General features: G+C 41.1%; 1 protein-coding gene across 6 annotated transcripts in view; it reads right to left on the reverse strand.

The window, feature by feature from the left end:
* Nucleotides 1–20978, reverse strand: part of PSD3 (pleckstrin and Sec7 domain containing 3) — a 286235-nt gene that overhangs the window by 144343 nt on the left and 120914 nt on the right. For all 6 annotated transcript variants that reach the window (XM_069978141.1, XM_069978144.1, XM_069978142.1 and 3 more), the window contains one exon: nucleotides 11013–11102. In XM_069978141.1, coding sequence (XP_069834242.1) covers nucleotides 11013–11102 — 90 coding nt within the window. The remainder of the gene's footprint in view (nucleotides 1–11012; nucleotides 11103–20978) is intronic.

The raw sequence follows: 20978 nt of genomic DNA on the forward strand, positions 1-20978 counted from the left end.
GCCCCCAGTGGGAGGAAACCCCCGCCCCTCCATGACACAGTTCCACTGATTCTAATGCGGCAGCGTCACAGAGGGGAGGGGGTTTTATCCCACTGGGCTTCTCAGAGTCGGTGCAGTTCTATTCATATGCAACACTTAACACTAAAGTACCTGATGGTACAGTCGCTTTCTATTTTTAAGAGCAGCCTTTTAAATAGGTGCTAAGCATGGAATGGTTTCTATGGGCAGCTTCCTTAAAGGGGAACTCAGGTTAATTAAGATGTAACTCTGTTTAATCCCCACCCATGATCTAAGCTTGAGCATGATAGGTTTTTGTAACATGAATTGCTCTGTTTGTCTGCAGCACATCCTGATTCCCTGAAGCTGCTGAAAATCCTCACTGCCTGGTCCACTCTGTCTCCTCTCCTCCATCCTCCCCCTCCCTTCTGAGACAGAGGTCACATGACTAGCTGTAACACCTCATCTTTAACACCACCAACCACTGACATCACACAGCGATCACCTGGCCAAGGGGCGGGGAAACAACAGTCTCTCCTGAGGAGTATAGGGGAAAGGAGACCCTGTTGTTTCATCTCTCTGTTTCTCTAATCTACACAGGTCCCTGGCAGTTGGTTCTGAGGTGCAATGCATGCTGGGGGATACAGTTTCCAGGAGGGGTGCCATGATGTAAAAGCTAAATCATTTGTAAAAGTTTGAATCTGGGATTAGGAGCAGCATAGACTAGTGGAAAAGGTGTCAGACAATCGGTGGGGCATTGGTGAACGCATCTACTGTATATGGTTTTTGTGCATTTTTTTTTACTGGGATTGCTGGGGTTCCCCTTTACATTCACCTTGATGTCTTTCATCTGTCAATTTGATAGCCTTAACCTCTGTTTATCGTCAGTTTTATAAAACCTATTCTGTTTTTTTCAGTAAGGGAAATAATATAAAGTCTGAACATCATCTTCCCATGTGGTACAGGCATTGAATTCCACACATTTCCTTTTCATAGTTCTACTAATAAAATAGTGGAGAACATATACCATTTTTCTTTTTTCTTCTCCCCTTCTTCTTTCTGTCAGCATTCAGCATTACAGCGTAGTCCCTAGTTATACTTTTCCAGGGCATCAATAATACCATTCAGGCAGACTATTAACTGACAGCTTTCATTAAGCGGGCTGCCTGGTTTAGGACTATATTGTCTCCTCCGCAGATCCGCTAACAGTGGCTTTCCTCTGGCAGTACATTAATGAGAATCTGCCAGCAAACATTATTCTGAAGCAAACGCTCTCTGGAACTTGTAAGAGCACAGTCTATGAACAATGGAAGTAACACATGGTTTCTCAGTAACCCTAACATCAGAGGTGATGCCTTCACACGAGAACGAATGTCAGACAGGTCCCGGAAAGACTATTGTTTCCTGAGAGAAGTTGGTTTTATCAGCTTCTTCCATCTCCTATACAGGATCATGAAGACAGAAGATGATATTTCAGAACAAGATTATTGTGCCTGGTAAGAATACAACCCTGAATACAAGAAGATGTTAAGAATACAAGAACTGAATAGAAAGATTTAAGGAGGCTGAGAGAATGCCCCATATGCGATATTGATCGTGTAGTGCCAGAAGGAATATGACTGCAGTATACATGTACGCACGTACGAGCTGGAGCTTCCCTGTATAGTGTACAGTACTTTACAGCTACAGCACAGCATGTATTGATGCAGTCGCTGGGGGAGATTTTTTAAACATGGTGTAAAGTGAAACTGGCTCAGTTGCCCCTAGCAACCAATCAGATTCCACCTTTCATTCCTCACAGACTCTTTGGAAAATGAAAGGTGGAATCTGATTGGTTGCTAGGGGCAACTGAGCCAGTTTCACTTTACACCATGTTTGATAATTCTCCCCCGCTGTGTTTACTCCAGCTTCTTATTGTAGACATCTGTCTGAAAGCTAGAAGTGACACCTCTGACATGGCTAATGGGGACATTTTGACACTAAGGGTATGTTCACACTGAGTAAGTACGGCGGAATTCCGTGGTAGAGAGGTCCGCCGCGGAATCTCGCCGTGCTGAGAGTCCCACTGTCGGTGAATGAGAGGGCGCACATGTCACTTCTTTGAGCGGAAAGTGGTGGCTGCAGAGGAGCCCGTACCCTCTCTTTCAAAGACAGCGGGAGACACTGAGCACGGTGGGATTTCGCCGTACTTACTCAGTGTGAACGTACCCTAAAAACTCCAATTAATCCAATGTAAAATGAATAATAAAAAAAAAAAAACACAGTGCTGTCAGTGTCATCACATGCTGTCATAGTGCTCCATAACACTCCATGAGAAGATTCTACTTGTGAACCTTAACAGCCATGTCAGAAATGGGGATAAAGGGGTAAAAACAATATTGGGGTGAAGTTCCACTTTTAATCACACAAATAGTAATTCATTCTATTTATTCATTAATTCCTATAACTGTTCTCTTTACTCCAAGAAATCACCTACAACAACCTGTCTATTCCATAAGCACAATATGGACACCCTTTCAGGGGGTACTCCAAAGGAAATAAAATGTTTTTTAAATCAACTAGTTGCATAAAGTGATATTTAGATAATTAAATTACTTCAAATCTGAAGTCTTCCAGTACTTATCGGCTGCTGTATGTCCTGCAGGAAGTGGTGTATTTTTTCCAGTCTGACATAGTGCTCTCTGCTGCCACCTCTGTCCATGTTAGGAACTGTTCGGAGCAGTAGCAAATCCCCATAGAAAACCTCTCCTGCTCTGGACAGTTACTGACATGGACATCAAATGCTGAGTGATCCAACTCCATCACGCTCATCTCTAATGCAGACTTATGCAAAGCACATATGACAATCTGTACAAAATGTGTCAATCCTGTAGCTTTCTGGTAAAGTGGATTACAGCTCATACTGCCTGATCTGGGAATATCTGGGATTGCTTTATCACTTTATAGAAAAGATATTCACAAATGTAAAATATGGCAATATAAGGAGAGATATATACCATCCTATGTCAGGTAGTTATCTGAAAGCAACAGAGGACAGGAGAATATATAGATTTGCATATTTATTATAAGTAATCACTTGAAAGCAAAGCTTTCAGCTGCACTTGTAGAGGAGTACTGCTTGCAGCGTATTGCACAATTTAGCAGGTAAGCAACAGCTTTACTCACAAACCCACATGACTATTAATGTATGTAAAACTGCTGTATATCCCTTAAAGGGGTTGTCCGGCGATAAAAAATTATTCACAGAATAACACACATTACAAAGTTATACAACTTTGTAATGTATGTTATGTCTGTGAATGGCCACCTTCCCCGTGTCCCACCACCCCCCACCCGTGTACCCGGAAGTGTGGTGCGCTATACATACCTGTCACGTGCCGACCACGGTCTCCGATCCTCAGCAGTGACGTCTTCTTCGGGCGGCCAGCGGATCTTCCCGAGTGCTGGCCGCCCTCTGCAGCGTCATCCGAAGCTCAGCCGCGATTGGCTGAGCATAACTGTGCTCAGCCAATCGCGGCTGAGCGGCTGATGACGCGGCCACGCCCGGGGGATCGCTAGATTGTCCCGGCAGCCTATAGGGGATGTCAGCGGTCTGCTGCCGCCGCTCCTATTCCACGGCAGCAGATCGCTGCTATCACAGTCGTTTGTCTTTCAACATGTTAAAAGACAAACAACGCCAACAATCCGCCAACAACGTTCATGTCTGCTGATCGTTGCCTTTTATTACACGGGACGTTTGGCCATAACGGCCGAATGCGGCTGATAATCGTTCCGTGTAATAGGGCATTTAGTCACACACCTAATCTGCCTATGCAGTAAAGAAAGAGCCCCCCCATCTTCATATAGATGGAAAATACATTAATATTCAAAGCAATTGTTGACTCCATGCGTAATGCCCAGCTCCAACCTCATGTCGGACATCCCCAGGGAGTTCTCTGTCACATAATGTGGATTTTAACAATTTAAATATTAATGCCAGGTCATAAAACCTCAAGGTTGCTGGTTAATGTTAAGGACACAAGTAAAAATCATCTGATGTATCTGGAGTATCTGGGGCTGCTGGAACAGCGCAACAATAACTAAGCCCTGAAGACATTGCTGATCAGAGTGGAGAACATATCTATTCTTTATCTGCTGGCCTATTATACAAACAAATGAAGTCACATTCTGTACAGAAAAGTAGAGCACCTCGAAATCATGATATATATAATGGATTGTGTCAGCCAAAAGTCTGGCTTTACATAAGAAGTTCCAGAAAGAAAAACTTTTGAGCGCAGATTTGATTCATTTTGCAAACAACATTAATGTGACTATAAATGTAGTCTATAATGGAATCACTTTGGATTTTAGATGCAATGACTGGGCTCAGAAATAATTCATCTCGGCCATTTTGCTCAAGTTCCGCATTTTTTCACTAATTGTTACTTGTTTTGCTGGGATCAGAAGGAATAAACGATCATAGTAACGATCACAATAACGATCGCAATAACGAACGTAACTAACGACCATCGTTTTGTGTAATTTGGTGATCGATTTCAGGTTAATGATAAACAATCTCGTTTGCGATCGTTTAACCTTAGTCGTTAAAAAAAAAAAAAAAAAAATCGCTTCGTGTAATAGGACCCTAAGTCTATATCCCCAAACAGTATTCTTGCTCAGTAGTTTGCAACGCAAACCAGGAGAGGATTGAAAACCCAGAGAGGCTATGTTCACACACTGTTGGATTGAGTGGATGGCCGTCATTTAATGGGAAATAACGGCCGCTATTTTAAACCAACGGCCATTGTTTTAAAATAACAGCAATTATTTGCCATTGAATGATGGCCATCCACTCAATTTCAACACTGCCTATCCCTGATGAAGGTGTCCATGTACACTGAAATGCATAGGATATCTTTTGGCTTGCACTAGGATCTGTACGTAAGGAGTGTGACATCACACAGAATCACGGAACTGTGGCGGACGGGGGGGGGGGGGGGGGGGGGGGGTTGTCATAATGTCAGTGTGAACCTAGACTTATCAGAGTATCATTTCTTGGTGTACATCAATAATAATATTGGGTCAAGTGAGTAACAATTCATGTATCTAACGTGCAAGTTTAATGTTAAAGACAGATAGAAGTGGTCCTGCTCCGGCCACAAGACAGATTTACTGTGACTAAAATGAATACCAGAATAATATTGTATATTGTTCTGCTCCATTATGACAACATATGGTTTTACTTCTTTTTTTTTTTTTTTTTAAACAGATCCCTCCTTATATGCATGTATAAGAAGACAGACAGCAGGATATTATTCTTGGCACAGACGGTCGTTTTCTGCAGTAACAAAAATATTTATTCTATATGCAGTACAAGACATACAGCAAAACAGAGGGATAATAAATGAACACCTTAGCAATATATAATCAATGATTCAGCATAATGGATAACATAGATTTATGGAAAATGCTATTACTTCTGACAGTGTCTTTATACATATGGGATAAACGCAGTGTAAATCCAGCTTTAATGGTAGTGTGTATCATCCGATATACAAACGCTAAACATTTCCATTTGTCCTTTGGTGCATTTCCCGGACGATTTATGACAGGATACCGCTGAGGCCAGTAATAAACTGTACATATTTAAGGCAAACATTTTTTTTTAAACATAGCAAAAGTGTAAAGTGTAAATGACGCTGTAATACTGTATCTATTACAGGTCTCCATCTGACATATATGTGTCTGCAGAGAAGACGGGACAGAATGATCTGCCTGCGTTGTGGGGTGGGGAGAGTTTTGGTATATGGAGGATGAATAGAGCTTCCCTTTGATATCCGTGACTCCCTCCCCATACCATGACTGATATAAAAGGGCTGCGCTCACATAGAGGACTGATGGATTTTATGTTGAAGAAAATAAGCTCCAGTATCAAGTGTCCACTTATAAAAGTAAGACCCTTACATCACTGGAGCTTCCTCAGCCACAATGCCCTAGGATTGCATTGAGAGAAATTACCATTCATGTTATGGTCTATACATGGACACATGGGGGAAGATTTATCAAACTGGTGTAAAGTGAAACTGGCTCAGTTGCCCCTAGCAACCAATCAGATTCCACCTTTCATTTTTCAAAAGAGTCTGTGAGGAATGAAAGGTGGAATCTGATTGGTTGCTAGGGGCAACTGAGCCAGTTTCACTTTACACCAGTTTGATAAATTTCCCCAACGCACCGTATGGGGACTTCCAAAGTGTTGGATGCGAGCAGCCTGTACCTACTCTGGAAAGTCTAAATGATAAGGTGATGGTCCCAGCACTCCGGAATTAAAAATATTCTATATTTCACATCAAAAAAGGGATAAAAGCTCATAACAAGATTGGCTGAAAAACCTACGCGTTTTGCGCAAATCATGTTATGAGCTTTTATCCCTTTTTTGACATGTAATAAAGAATTATTTTTTTTTAAATACCGGAGTGCTGGGATCATCATCTCATCATTTCTACTATTAAATAGGCAACTGGCCGAAGCCGGACCTGTGCACCCTCCTTATACGAGATCTTTCCATAGCCATGTGGAGGTTAGCTGACTACTATTACATTTTTTGTTGTTTACATACTGTGGCAAGCCTAGTCTGCTCTTATTATACAGTGCAAAATGTTGCACCCTTTGGTTATAAGGAACACTGGGAGTCCTCCCAATGTAGTGATTTGAGGGTGGCTGCTAACATGATGTGAACAACACAGAAGTGCCGGTAAACTGTATTGACCAAGATAAGGTGACTTGTTTTAGCATGGTTAATCCTCTAAACAGTTTTCAAATCAACTGGTTACAGTTAAATAGACTTGTAATTTACTTTAAAAAATCTTCCAAAAATCTTCCAGTATTTATCAGCTGCTGTATGTCCAGCAGGAAGTGGTGTACTCTTTTCCCTATACTATTCAGGAAAGGATATTGTTTTTCTGCCCTTGGCCAGGTGGTCACTGTGTGATGTCAGTGAAGGGCATGATTACAGGTGAGATACTACAGCTTGCCTGGCAACAGAAGAGACAGAGATCACGTGACCTCTGTCTCTGCTCCTCCCCCCTCCCTTCTGAGACAGAGTGGAGCAGGCAGTGAGGATTTTCAGCAGCTTCAGGGTGTGAGTCAGGATGTGCTGCAGGCAAACAGCCCAATTCATGTAATAGGAACCTAATACACACAATCTTAGATTATGGGTGGAGATTAACTCTTTCTTTACTGGAGTTCCCCTTTAACTTCTTCCAGGGAAGAGAAACACTTTTGCGCTTGTTTCTTGCAAAGCAGAAGTTTTAGAGACCCAACCTTTCTAGTTACCCATTAAAGTGATGCAGTTATAGGCACAGGCAAGGTTTCAATCCCATAAATCCCAAAACTGGCTTCACTGTTCTCATAGCCGCATTCCTTACCCTGCAGCACTACTTAAGCGATTATAGAAAGGGTCGCAAGGTAATAGCTTACAAGCCAAGGTTAAGATTCGTTCAAACCACTATTCTGTCATATGTTGACTGTATACGTGACAAGTGTGCACACATTGGCATACATTTTCAATAGTCTCTAATGTTATAGGAAACAAGTACAGCAGGCGCACTTTTTTTCTTTTCTTTTAATAAACGTGTTTTGGCACCCTAGAAAAAATTATAGAACATATAAAAGACAACGTACACCCCTTTTGCATTCCTGTTTGCCAATGCAAGTCTATGCATGGGTTTCACATTCACTTTTCTAGACAAGATTTGACAGATCTAGTAACTCAGACTGTCAATTGCTACACTGTGCAAAAACTAGACTCTGCATATAGTGGACGTGGTCACATGTAGCAGTACAGAGCAGGAAAGCTAATTTAGCAGACAGAGCAGCCTTTGTAACATGCAATTTAAGGCTTGTTACAGCTGAGCGATGTACATTTCAGCCATGAAAAGAAATATTACTTGCCATGACTGTATAATAAAGTCTGGCCTGCTGATGAGAACTATAAATTGGTATTCATAAATCTAGCGGTAAGAGTGTATGGAAGCGGAGCTACAAAAATAGCCACAAAACCAATGTTAAAATGACACAAAGTGTATAAATCGCTGTGAATTATAACTGTAAAACCTTTGTTTAAAACCAGTAATTTCCTAAATTACCTATTTCTATCTTAATTACTCATATAATATTCATAAATATTTGTCTTATGTCTTCTCAGCAAATTTAGCATAAATTAAACTGTATATCATTTCCCCCTGCTTTCTTATTCCAAAGATCTTGAGGGTGGGGCACCTTCCTACCACCCCTCCTTATCCCCTCCCTTTCTCCCATTGCTTCTCAGTGTAACACCCTGGCGTTTAAAGCGAATGTACCAAAAAAATTACTAAATAAAGATTTGTATACAACCTGATTGGGGCTGCTGTTATACATTAGGGAATACTACTGACTTATACCTAGAACTCGCGTGTTGTGAGCTGATCCTATAAAGAGGGAAAATAGGGAACTTTTCTGGAAGCAACAACAGTACAACAGTTACCAATGGCCACTAGATTACTAGCAATGGGTCACTGTTCCACACATTAGAGCATATTTGGAGTCGGGAAAGAATATATGGTCATAAGATGTTCATTTAAATTTAAGATTTTCATCATTATATTCTAATTTTCTCTACTTTATGGCCTACATTTATGAAGATAGGCGTACTCGTATGCTGGTCTTAAATTAGGCCCCGCCCTCAATCCCTCCGCCTCTTAGTGAATCCGGCCTGCCTTGCACTTGCCATACAGACTGCTATGTGTCCACATATTCAGTAGCAGAGAATCCTGGAGGTGCTCACATTGTATGGTCAGCTCTCCCGTCACACAGCACCAAAACCCCTATAACCACACAGTGACATTATACTGACTGAATTGTTGCATAACAAGGAGCATTGTCTCCCAATTATATTATCAACTCTGCCTGTTTAAAGCGATTCTGTACCCATAATTTGACCCCCCAAAACTGCTTGTACCATTGCATAGCTGCTTTTAATACAAGATCTGTCCTGGGGTCCATTTGGTAGGTGATGCAGTTATTGTTCTATTGTTCTTGTCAAATTGGCGTGGCCTAGAGTGCCCATGCCCTAGGATTGCACCGCCTCTCTGTCCTTCCTTCCCGCCCTCTTCATTATTAGGAATACCCCTAGAACAATTTCTCCTATTCATCACCTGTATGAACACTGCACATGAGCTGGATCGTTAAGGCCCCTGTTCCTAATGGTGAAGAGGGCGGGGAGGAGGGACGAAGGGGTGTCGTAAGCCTTGGGCACAGACACTTTAGGCCACGCCAATTTTACACAGGGCTGTAATTTTAAAAGTTGTTTTTAGGACAATAACAGCATCACCTGCCAAACAGACCCAGGGACAGATTTTGTATTAAAAGAAACAGACTATTTTTTTATTTTTTAATTTTTTGGGGGGGGGTCTGACTGTGGGTACAGAGTTACTTTAAGTTAATTGCCCTCAGTTCATTTACAACCTGCACAATGAGCGCACAGAGGACTGGGACAAACAAAACAAAATATCAGCAGGCAGGGAGCATGGACCACAGTTTGGCCGGATGTAGAACGTTGATTTAAACATTGAAAACCAAGAAAAATAAAAAGAGTAAAATGCATTGGGATCACAACCCCTGTTGATTTCTTAAAAGAATAAATAAAAAAATAAAATTGTAACAGGTACGCTATTAAGCAAAGAAATCCAGAATATATTTATAGCACAGGATTTCTTTTTTTCTTAATTAAAAGTTATGAAATGATTGGAGAGATTCATTTCCTTTTCATAACACCCTTTTAACATCCCCAGTTTGTCTTTTATAACACTTCTGCTGGTTTTGAAATGTAGTAATAATGCGGACACTTCGGATATGATCACTGCATGACGTCACAAGCATAAGTTATCAGATCGACAGACTGCTATAGGAAATAAGAACCTCAACATAATCACTGAAAAGAAGAAACCCATATACTTGGAAACAAATTCAAGAAAAAAAAGCTTCTCAGCAGCATATAGATGGATCCAGTATGAAAAAGATATCTAGCAGCTCATCACATATCTGAGATTACACATACATGTATGATCCCACGATGAGAATACAACCAGCTACTACCCTTTAATTATTAATAGCTTTTAAACTATACCACCTTTATATGTAGGCAGAGAAAGTCAAGTTAAAAGGGGTTGTCCAGCAAAAAACATTTTCTTTCAAATCAACAAGTGTCAGAAAGTTATACAAATTAGTAATTTACTCCTATTTAAAAATCTCCAGTCTTCCAGTACTTATCAGCTGCTGTATGTCCCGCAGGAAGTGCTGTATTTTTTTCAGTCTGCCACAGTGCTCTCTGCTGCCACCCCTGTCCGAGATAGGAACTGTCCAAAGCAGTACAGGTTTACTATGGGGATTAGCTGCTGCTCTGAACAGCTCCTGTCACGAGATACAAGCAGACAGCAGTGTCAGACTGAAGGACATACAGCAGCTGATAAGTATGGGAAGACTTGAGACATTTAAATAGAAGAAGTAAAGTACAAATTTATATTACTTTCTCAAATCTGTTGATTTGAAAGAAAAATATTTTCACCGGAGTTCCCCTTTAAAGGGGATAGCTATGATTTAAAAACAGTTGCATTCTTCCAAAAACAGTGCCAACCCTGCCTTCAGCTTCTGTTTGGTATTACAATTTGGCTCTATTCACTTAAATGGAACTGAACTGCAATGCCACACATTAATTTCAAAAGTGGCACATTATTGTACAATTAATCTTTAAAAAAAAAACAGATATATTTGTGCAAATCCCAAACTCTAGGTATAAATTACCCCTAGTTTTTCAATCACGGTGAATTTAGCATGAATCTAAACAATCAAGCACACGTACAGTGTGTGTATATATATATATATATATATATATATATATATATATATATATGTCACACATAATGAGGATAGAATGGCAGGTGACATCATAAGTAGCCATCACATTGCTAAAATGTGAAATTCTCCAATAGGATATGACTGACCTTGAGAAGCACCCGTGGGAAATCTGCCCCTTCATTCACCCCTTGAAGATTGGCAATGAATTCCTGACAGCTCATCTTCTTTCCAATATTCTGCAAAATGGAAGGTCAAGCATTACAATGATATATTTCCTTGTACCTGTGTTAATTAGAATCAGGAATTTTCTATGAGACTGAATTAAAGCTACAGACTGGATACTAGAGGTGGATTGCCTAAAAGTACATCTGGACAGTTCTGAGAGTTTCTATAGTGTTAACAATATAATTGTAGTTAAAGGATATGTACGAAGAGGATTCGCATAGGATTGGGTTACTTTTTATGAGAACAGAGGTGGATAGTATAGTATTCTGAACTGGAAGACATAGCACATTACTGAATAAACGTGGTCACTATAGTCCATGCTAGTGAATATTAAAACCTAGCGTTCTCTCCCTCCTTGGAGACGTCTCAGTGCCGTGGCATTACTATAAATTACAGTCACACCTATCTTCAAGATGGTCGTTTACCACTCAACAAGACAGATGACCCGGCCTTGACTAATCAAACCATGGCCTGTAATAAATCATTTGATGCACATCAGTTCTATGACATGTGCCAAAATGCTATGCTTGGTAAAACATATCTGTCAGGAAGGACCATTCATCAAGAGTGATGAAATAAGGCAATTCTGCATCCTGTATGAGCCATGGAGCCTAAGAAAGCACTTTGCTTGAGGTATCAATGTGATATGGGACCCCAGGGTGCTGCATGCTATGCTAAGGGTTAATAGCCGGCTCCATAGCAGTAGGACTGACACGGCAAATGAATATTCATGATCCAAGTCATTACCTGGAGAGGACACAATTATTACTGTAACACTGTCCTGAAACTTATAACAGACTTGTTCTAAGAGATATCTGGTAACATTGTAAAACAGCTAGCTTATGTAAGATGCATCGGATACTCCGCAAGAACATCCCCTACTATGAAGAGCGGCTCACGTTTCCTTCATGAATTTAGTCAATAGTAATTCACATAGCTATTATCCTTATTTATAGTAATGGATAAAATGCAAGGCAAGGCTGGGTTCCGTCCTCTACATAGGATTTATGGGCCTTGTTAAAAACTAATCATTTACAATATTAACTAAACAATAGTTCATTTATTTAGAATATAAAAAATAAAAAATAAATACACAAGCCATTTTTCTATTCTATACACTCATTTCATATTAATTTTGTTCAATTGTGCTTTCCATTTCTTCAATTAAAGAAAATTAAAGGCTAAGGCTGGGTTCACACACTGTAAACTGAGGACAAAAAAGTGACTGGAAAGAAGTTCTATTGTTCTTTTTAAAGGGAAACATCAGCAGGTTACTTTTATACTCGGCGCCGCTTACGTGCAGTGTGTAGTTTAATAAGGCTGTTTGAAACACTGGGGGTGGAGCTACAGTCTGCCCCGCCCCTTCTAATGACCAGGGGCGGGCTGGATCGGTGCTCTAGGGGCAGTAGCTCCACTCCCAGTTCTCCAAACAGCCTTACTAGATGCAGAATTAAACTACAAATAGCATGGAAAGAACAGTGCCAAGGATGAAGGTAAGAGACTGAACTTCATCCTCAGCACTCTGTGAGCAATAAGAAGCTATCGGCAGGTTGGATTCGCCTTACCTGCTGATCGTTTCCCTTTGATCTAATAAAGTGTTTCTGTGTACACAGTGAATAGAATCCACCATCATTCTAAAATTCGAATTATGGACAGGTGTTACTTTTATATAATGAGTTGAGCGAACTTGAGGAAGCTGTCTGGATTCTTCTTCTTCCGGCAACTTCTTCAAACTTGAATGCTCGGCATTATGACTTCCGGCATCTGGAGAAGTCAGATGCAGCCCTAGGGCTGCCAGGAAAACATGGATACAGCCATATTTATCAATATGGGCCCCTGGAGTATGCCATGGAAAAGATTTTATCATTTTCTGTGGTGTACGCCCGCCTGGTGTGGAGGAGGCTTGGTTTATCATGATTTAGGCCTGGAAACAAGTGTAGATCAGGGCACAAATCTACACCTGATCCAGAGGCTCTTAGTAAATCTGGATATTTTTTTTTTCACTGATCTCCTTGAGTTCAGTGATTACTGTGTTTTGTTGGTTGAGTTGTCATTGCGCCAACTAGCCAAAATCCTGCTCCACACTGACGAGGGGCATATATCCCGAAATGGCTGTCTGTGGATGGATACCTGCCTTGATAAGCCCTTGTCGTGTCGCAATACTCACACCTTGAGTTAGACTTTGACAAAAAAAGGGCCACCCTGTTGTGTCCCAATTTATGTTCCAATACTCGCAACAGAGTGGGACTTAAGGGGCTATATATCAGGTAGGTGTGGTGCTCCACCGTGTTTTGAGACTCGCAACCGAGGCTCCACGGACTTTTGCTTTGCATACCGGCATCTTGACAAGTCAGATACCACCCTAGGGCTGCCAGGAATACATGGATACAGCCATATTTATCAATATGGGACCCTGAGTATGCTACAGAAAATATTTGATCATTTTCTGTATGCCCGCCTGGTGTGGAGGGGGCTTGGTTTATTATGATTTACGCCTGGAAACAAGTGTAGATCAGGGCACAAATCTAAACTTGATCCAGAGGCTCTTAGTAAATCTGTCTGTAAATGGGGCGCGGTTTTATATAAGAACGGTGTACGAGTACACTAGTCTTGAAGGGGATATCCTGGAGAGCAGGGAAGGTCCTACTTTTTAAAACATCAATACTAAAAAAAAAATAAAAAAATAAAGCTGGTACTGAAAGCGGGCCATAAATGAAAGGGGCTGCCTTATCACTACAAACTCATTCCGAGGCAATTCCTTTATTGACATTGCTCTGTCTGCTGTAACCCCTGGGAATACACAGAAGGACCAGGTTAACCAGTGGTGCAGCGCGCTGACAAGGGAATGTGACTTTGGTAAAACTACTCACACACAAATAAAGTGACCTGATTGTTAACCATTGGGACTAAAACTGCTGAACGATGGCAATCAGGGCTTCTCATTATTACTATTGGGGTTTTAATCAGCTAATGTATGGGACAAGCAATGTCCAGCATTGCAGATACATATCTGGAACAATCATTCATATCTGGAAACAAACTTAACAGAATTTTAACTTGTGACAATACGTGATGTCTTATCAACAACTAAGGGACACTCTGATAGCAGTCATCCTCTAGAGCAGGGGTGTCAAACTCAAAAACAGTGGGACAAAATTTAAAAATTGGACAAAGTCGCGGGCCAACCATGATAATTATTGAAGCGTGAATGCGGCATTCCTGGCACTGTCAGAGTAGCGTGCGGTGTTCCTGGCACTGTCAGTGGTGTGAGTCTCCCAGCGCTGTGCACTATGATAAATGACATGATAAATTGCTATGATATGATTAAAACCAAACCCATGTAATAGCCAACCCCCCAATATTGCACCACATATTAGCCAGCCTTCCCAATAGTGCCTTAATAGTAGGCAGCCCCTCAAGTGTCCCATATAGTAGCAAGCCCTCCCCAGTAGTCTCTTTTATAGTAGCCAGCCCTCCCCTGTAGTCTCATAGTAGCCAGCCCTCCCCAATAGTCTCTTATATAGTGGCCAGTCCTCTAATAGTCTCTTATATAGTAGCCAGCCCTCCCCTGTAGTCTAATAGTAGCCAGCCCTCCCCAATAGTCTCTTATATAGGGCCAGTCCTCTAATAGTCTCTTATATAGTAGCCAGCCCCCCCATAGTCTCTTATATAGTAGCCAGCCCTGCCCATAGTCTTTTTTATACTAGCCAGCCGTCCCCTGTTGTCTCATATAGTAGCCATCCCTCCCACCCATAGTCTCATATATTAGCCAGCCCTCCCCCATAGTCTCTTATATAGTAGCCAGCTCTCCCCAGTAGTCTCATAGTAGCCAACCCTTCCCCATAGTCTCTTATATAGTAGCCATGGTGGGCCAGTTGTAATTCAAACTCTGAGTTGCCTGGCGGGCAAAAAATAATGGCACCACGGGCCAGATTTGGCCCTCAGACAAGAGTTTGACATGACTGCTCTAGAGCATTGGATACTGGGATATTTTATTTCTTAACATTACAGCACATCTATGATTATTGTTGAGCAGATCTCTCAAAATGTTCATGTTCATCAACATTATCAGAACACTCTGCATTTGACTCCCTGTGGTTACAGAAGTTGGACACCGCCCTAGGGCTATGGCTGTTTCCATGTTTTCCAGGACTCTCTAGGGCGGCAGGGAGTAAAATACTGAGCGTTCGGATAATGTTGCAGAACACAAACATTTTAAAAGATCCGCTTGGAACGGTTTATGATGAGACTGCAGGAAAGCAACAGTGTCCATAGTCAGAGAAGGTAAATCTCAGACTACTGAATCTTATAGGTCAAAGATTTGGCTGTCCAGGCATGTCCGGAACTGTAGGTTTTGCAATGGGTGAAGTTAGCCAAACTGACCGATTTTGTTCAGATTTCCAGACCAACTAATGTGAATGGTGTCTCTTGACTCTCCCCAATAGATATAGGGAGAGAACAGAGGGGCATGTTAGATTTCATGATAGCTTTGTTCTTGGGTAGATATGCTGCTACAAGAAGTGCCCGGCAGTGACTTTCTCCCCTCTCCTAGAACACATGCACATGCAGCTAAAATAGAAGAAGTGCCTGAGAATAAGCAGGAAAGAGGACCGCTGTCAGCTGAACAAACATTTATGGGGAACCCGTTTTACAATAAACAACGACCACTGTTTAATCGACAGTGTGAAATCACACTGGTGGATATGGAGCGGCCGTATTGTATACACTCTGCATACACTACGGCCGTTGTTCTCTGCGGCCACACAAAATAATTGATAGGTCTGTGCACACAATGTAAAGTACGGCTCCCAGCTGTACATTACATTGTGCTCAATGGCTAACTAGAGTGCGGGCACACCCGAATTTGCCTGCATTCCAATTAAAATGCAGTGAAGTTCACAAGGCCGATATTGTGGTATTGGCCAGATAAACATCTGAGACATCGGCCGTTGTTCATACCATGTGTGAACATGGCCTAAAAATGCAATCCAATCTATAGATATCATGTTATGGAGCAGGTGATGCCGAGAAGATTGCTATATAGTTTTGAGGAAAAGTTCTATTGTCTTGTCATTTATTCATACAAATCTCTACTCATTCTGGGCTAAGTAGTCAAGTGGGTGGTCCTACATACACAGCTGTCAATCACCGAGTAGGACTGCCCAAAAAACCATAGGTCAATCTACACAGCTCCTCCTATAGAACATGATACCTGCAGATTGGATGGAATTTTGAGTGTGACAGGTTCCCTTTAATATTTTAATTAATGGGGTATTCCGCTCAAAGAAAATATATAGAGACCTCCCCCCCCTTCCTGGAGACTAGCAATTAATTACATGTATGGAACAACCTTTTCAGTCTCCTTTCCCCAGTTCTGATCTGCTGCTATGTGCTGAAGACACAGAAAACAATGTGTGAGCTGTTCTCTCCCATGCCCCTTCCCTTCCGAGGCGACTCACAAGTGCCTGGCCAGCTGTCTCTGTACTCTGTAATGCCAGGAGTGATAATCTGAGGTCACCAACAACTTTACCTTACTGTGATTAACCCTCCTGGCATAACAGCATAACAAACTGCAGAGACAGCCGGCCAGGAAGCTGTTTACACAAACCATCTAAGAAGGGAGGGAGAAGAGAGGGAGACGGAATGAACAGCTCACTCAGAGTTTTCTGCGCATAGCAGCAGCTTAGAACTGGAGGAAGGAGACTAAAAAGGTAATGACAAGTACTGAATAAATTGTTAGGTCTCCAGGAGGGGAGGACGGGTTTACCATATATTTTCTCTGAGTGGAATACCACTTTAATCACAATTTCAACAATAAGATTTGCATTGAAAGCTGTTCCTGATTTCTAGTGTACTTTATTAAAGGGGAACGCTGGCCATTTCTTTTCTTTTTTTTATCACATGGTACCAAAAAGTTATATATATTTGTTATAAAGTTATATAGATTTGTAAAGTCCCAGCATCCCTTTGCTTTATTTAAAGGGGTACTCCAGTGACTTATTTTCAAACCAACTGGTGTAAGAAAGTTACACAGATTTGTAACTTACTTCTATTTAAAAATATCAAAATTTCCAGTACTAATCAGCTGCTGTATGCCCTGCAGTAAGTGGTGTATTTTTTCCAGTCTGAAACAGTGCTCTCTGCTGCCACTTCTGCCAGTGACAGAAATTGTCCAGAGCAGTAGCAAATCCTCACATAAAACCTCTCCTGCTTTGGACAGTTCCTGTCATGGACAGAGGTGGCAGCAGAAAGCACTGTGCCATATTCTGTAAAGAATACACCTCTTCCTGCAGGGACATACAGCAGCTGATAAGTACTGGAAGACTTGACATTTTTAAATAGAACTAATTTACAAATCTATATAAAACTTTTTGACAACAGTTAATGGAAAAAATGTTATATATATATATATATATATATATATATTTATTTCTCTTTAGAGTGTGTTCACACGTACAGCATGCGCAGCAGATCTTCAGCAGATTTGATGCTGTGTTCAGTTATTACGGTATGGGTGAAGCTACCCTTAAAAGATTATCAAGGTCATACCAAGGGCATGCAGTGGCCCAAGAATAACAATAACACAGTTCCTACATACTAGAGTATCACATATGCCAATGCTAACTGAACTAAATGCTAATGTATTGATCATTTGTGGAACTATCTAGAATTTTAGACTTTATGGGGGAGATTTATCAAACATGGTGTAAAGTGAAACTGGCTCAGTTGCCCCTAGCAACCAATCAGATTCCACCTTTCATTCCTCACAGACTGTTTGGAAAATGAAAGGTGGAATCTGATTGGTTGCTAGGGGCAACTGAGCCAGTTTCACTTTACACCTTGTTTGATAAATCTCCCCCATAATATTCTCTTTTTTTTTTTTTTTTTTTGTAAAGGCCAAGAGGGGTTGCTGCCTCATCCACTTCTTAAAGCATCTAGTGTGCCATTTTTTTTCCCCCAGGTAGTCACTAATTATTTTTTCTCACAACAAGGCGGCCAGGTTGTCTTAGAAGGCATCTTGATGATTTGTTTTGTTATTGCTGCATGACTGGTGTTCTCAAGATGCCTATAATTAAACCTGTTGGATAGCAGCCGAGTCTTATTGAAAAAATGTGAATTTTCTTGTAGCTAAGAAACACTGAGACGCTGGATGAACTAAGGTCACTTAATTGACGCTTCATTGGTTGCGGACAGATCACGTTCTTTATTACTGTGCAATGATTATTTTACATCCCTAAAAGACACAATATTACCCAACTACATATCAATATATCAAGGTTCCTCCAGATCTAACTTCCTATAATGAAGATATATTAAAATATAAAGGAGAAGGACTATACAACACTATATCAAAAATACATGATATAAGATATAATACAAACTACACGCAAACCGACGTCTACACCTGAAACAAGAGATAGATGTAACGACGACACAGGAGTACAAGCGTGTGAATTAGAAGTGTATGACCTAAGGTCAAGTGCAATGTGGAGGCAGAAGAGTGGGCATTAATAATTAAGAGAAGAGACTCATGTGATGGGTGAAAGGAGAAGGTGTCCAGTGAATATCGGGGGAAGGAGAGGAGTAAAATAATCTGCGCAAGTTTAAAGGTCACCGTGTTACACATACATCCTTCTCCTGCAGATGCGATGATGCGTAAAATAACTATTTGTCAGAATAAATCAGAATTATTAGTGGTTGTTCTATAATGTTACAGTGGAATATAAAAAGTTAATGCCAAGGCAATTTTCATTTATTTTCTACCACTAATATGAAAGGAGGAACTTTGCATGAATAGTGTTAGTATATGCGTTATCCCAGGAGTCTGAAATCATTGTTAAAGGGGAACTCCGGGGGGGAAATGTATTTTCAAATCACCTGCTGTCAAGTTCTTCTACTTCTACTACTTATCATCTGTAAAACTGGATAGAGCGATCACTGGATGCTCCTTCTAATCCCTCATGCTACAAAAGTTTCCACCTGTAAGGGGGCATTTATACAACTTCCACATTCTGTCTGTAACATGGTGTGGACCTCGGAACTTTGTGCATCAGGATTAATTATGATGTCGGGAGCTTCAAAGCGGCTTAAGAAGTTTGTGCTAGTGTACTGACACAACCACGTGGCGGTGTCAGTACACTAGCGCAAATCTTTAAACAGTATTGCAGCTCCCAACATCATATTTAATGATGCGGTAAGTCCCGAGGTCCAATCCGTAGGACACCGTCCGTGCTACGGCCAGATTGCGGGGATAGTGTGAATCACCGCACCGAAAGGGGCCTGTAATTCATATCTTAGGCAAACTAAATCAGTAAGGGGCATTTGCCAAACATAAACTCGGTCTATACTAATGCATTAGGTCACATATTTTTAATATATTAGCATTTCCTAAAATGTATCATTTGAGATATATAGACTCAGTAATCCCCCTGCAGCTGCTTTGTTTCATGACCTGTTGCCCTTTTTTATTGCCCATCAAGAATGCGCTATCTTGGGTCACTTAGGCTGCATTCACACGTTCCGTGTTCCACACAGAACACGGACGTGGAATGCCTGTAACAGACTTCCACCCACGCCCGGGCAGCATCTGTGATAAGATGCTGGGAGCAGGGGAACTGTACAGATATACGCCGTGCTGTAACGAATCAGCCGCGCGGCACTGTCATAACAGCGCGACACATATCTGTACAGTTCCCCCGATCCCAGCATCTTAAAACAGTTGCTGCCCGGGCGGGGGGAGAAGTCCGTTACAGGCATTCGACGTCCGTGTTCCGTGCAGAACATGGAACGTGTAAATGCAGCCTAATGCTCAGTTTAATCACAGTCACATGATCTGTCCCATTAGTATTGGCAGTTGGTTTTCACTTCACATGCACTGTTGTATGGTAACAGCAGGGTCACAGCTTAGAGAGGAAACCAGCAAGTGATCAGATGCATAAATAAGAAAAAACCAGTACAGTGATGTAAGCTTCTTTACTAAAATCAGTTTTATATCTGCTATATTGAAAGTATTTTCCTTAAAACTTTGCAAACCCAATGCATCAATAACCTCTTCTGTCTCCACATGTCATCTATAATAGTTCCCTGTATATTATTCCCCTAAATAGTACAGTGCAACTTTCACCGGTGCTATGACATGGCATATCTGTTGAGTATAGGTGCTGTGTTATGATTGCCCAGACAACTAAAAGTCTATGTAAGTGTGCACTAGTGGCAAACGGTCCATCTCTGGTTTTGCTTCCATTAAAGGGGTACTCCGGCAAAAAAATGTTCATATCAAGTCAACAGGTGTCAGAAAGTTAGATACATTTGTAATTTTTGTTCTATTTAAAAACTTCAAGTCTTCCAGTATTTATCAGCAGCTGTATGTCCGAAGGAAGTGGTATATTCCTTTCAGTATGACACAGTGCTCTCTGTTGCCACCTCTGTCCATGTCAGGAACTGTCCAGAGCAGTAGAGGTTTTCTATGGGGATTTGCAACTGCTCTGGACAGTTTTCATCACGGATAGGGGTAGCAGCAGAGAGCAGACTGGAAAGAATACACAACTTCCTGCAGGACATACAGTAGCCGTTAAGTACTGGAAGTACTTGAGATTTTTTTTTTTAATAGTAGTAAATTATAAATCTTTATAACTTTCTGGCACTAGCTGATTTTTAGCTGAAGTACCCCTCTAAATGGAAAGAATGAGAAATCGCTGTGTACCAGCAGGCACGCATATGGGAACACAAATCTCTGCATACATGGTTTCTGTAGGCAGTGGTGCAAGCAGACAGTTATTACAATTCCCCTATAATGTCACAAATAAAATAACGTTTTATAATATATGGTAGCCGTTTTATTTCTACCTTTTCTTGATAAACAGGATTGACTTTTAAAGGGCAGGCAA

The sequence above is a fragment of the Dendropsophus ebraccatus genome, chromosome 7 (genome assembly GCF_027789765.1).
Source record: "Dendropsophus ebraccatus isolate aDenEbr1 chromosome 7, aDenEbr1.pat, whole genome shotgun sequence".
NCBI lineage: Eukaryota > Metazoa > Chordata > Amphibia > Anura > Hylidae > Dendropsophus > Dendropsophus ebraccatus.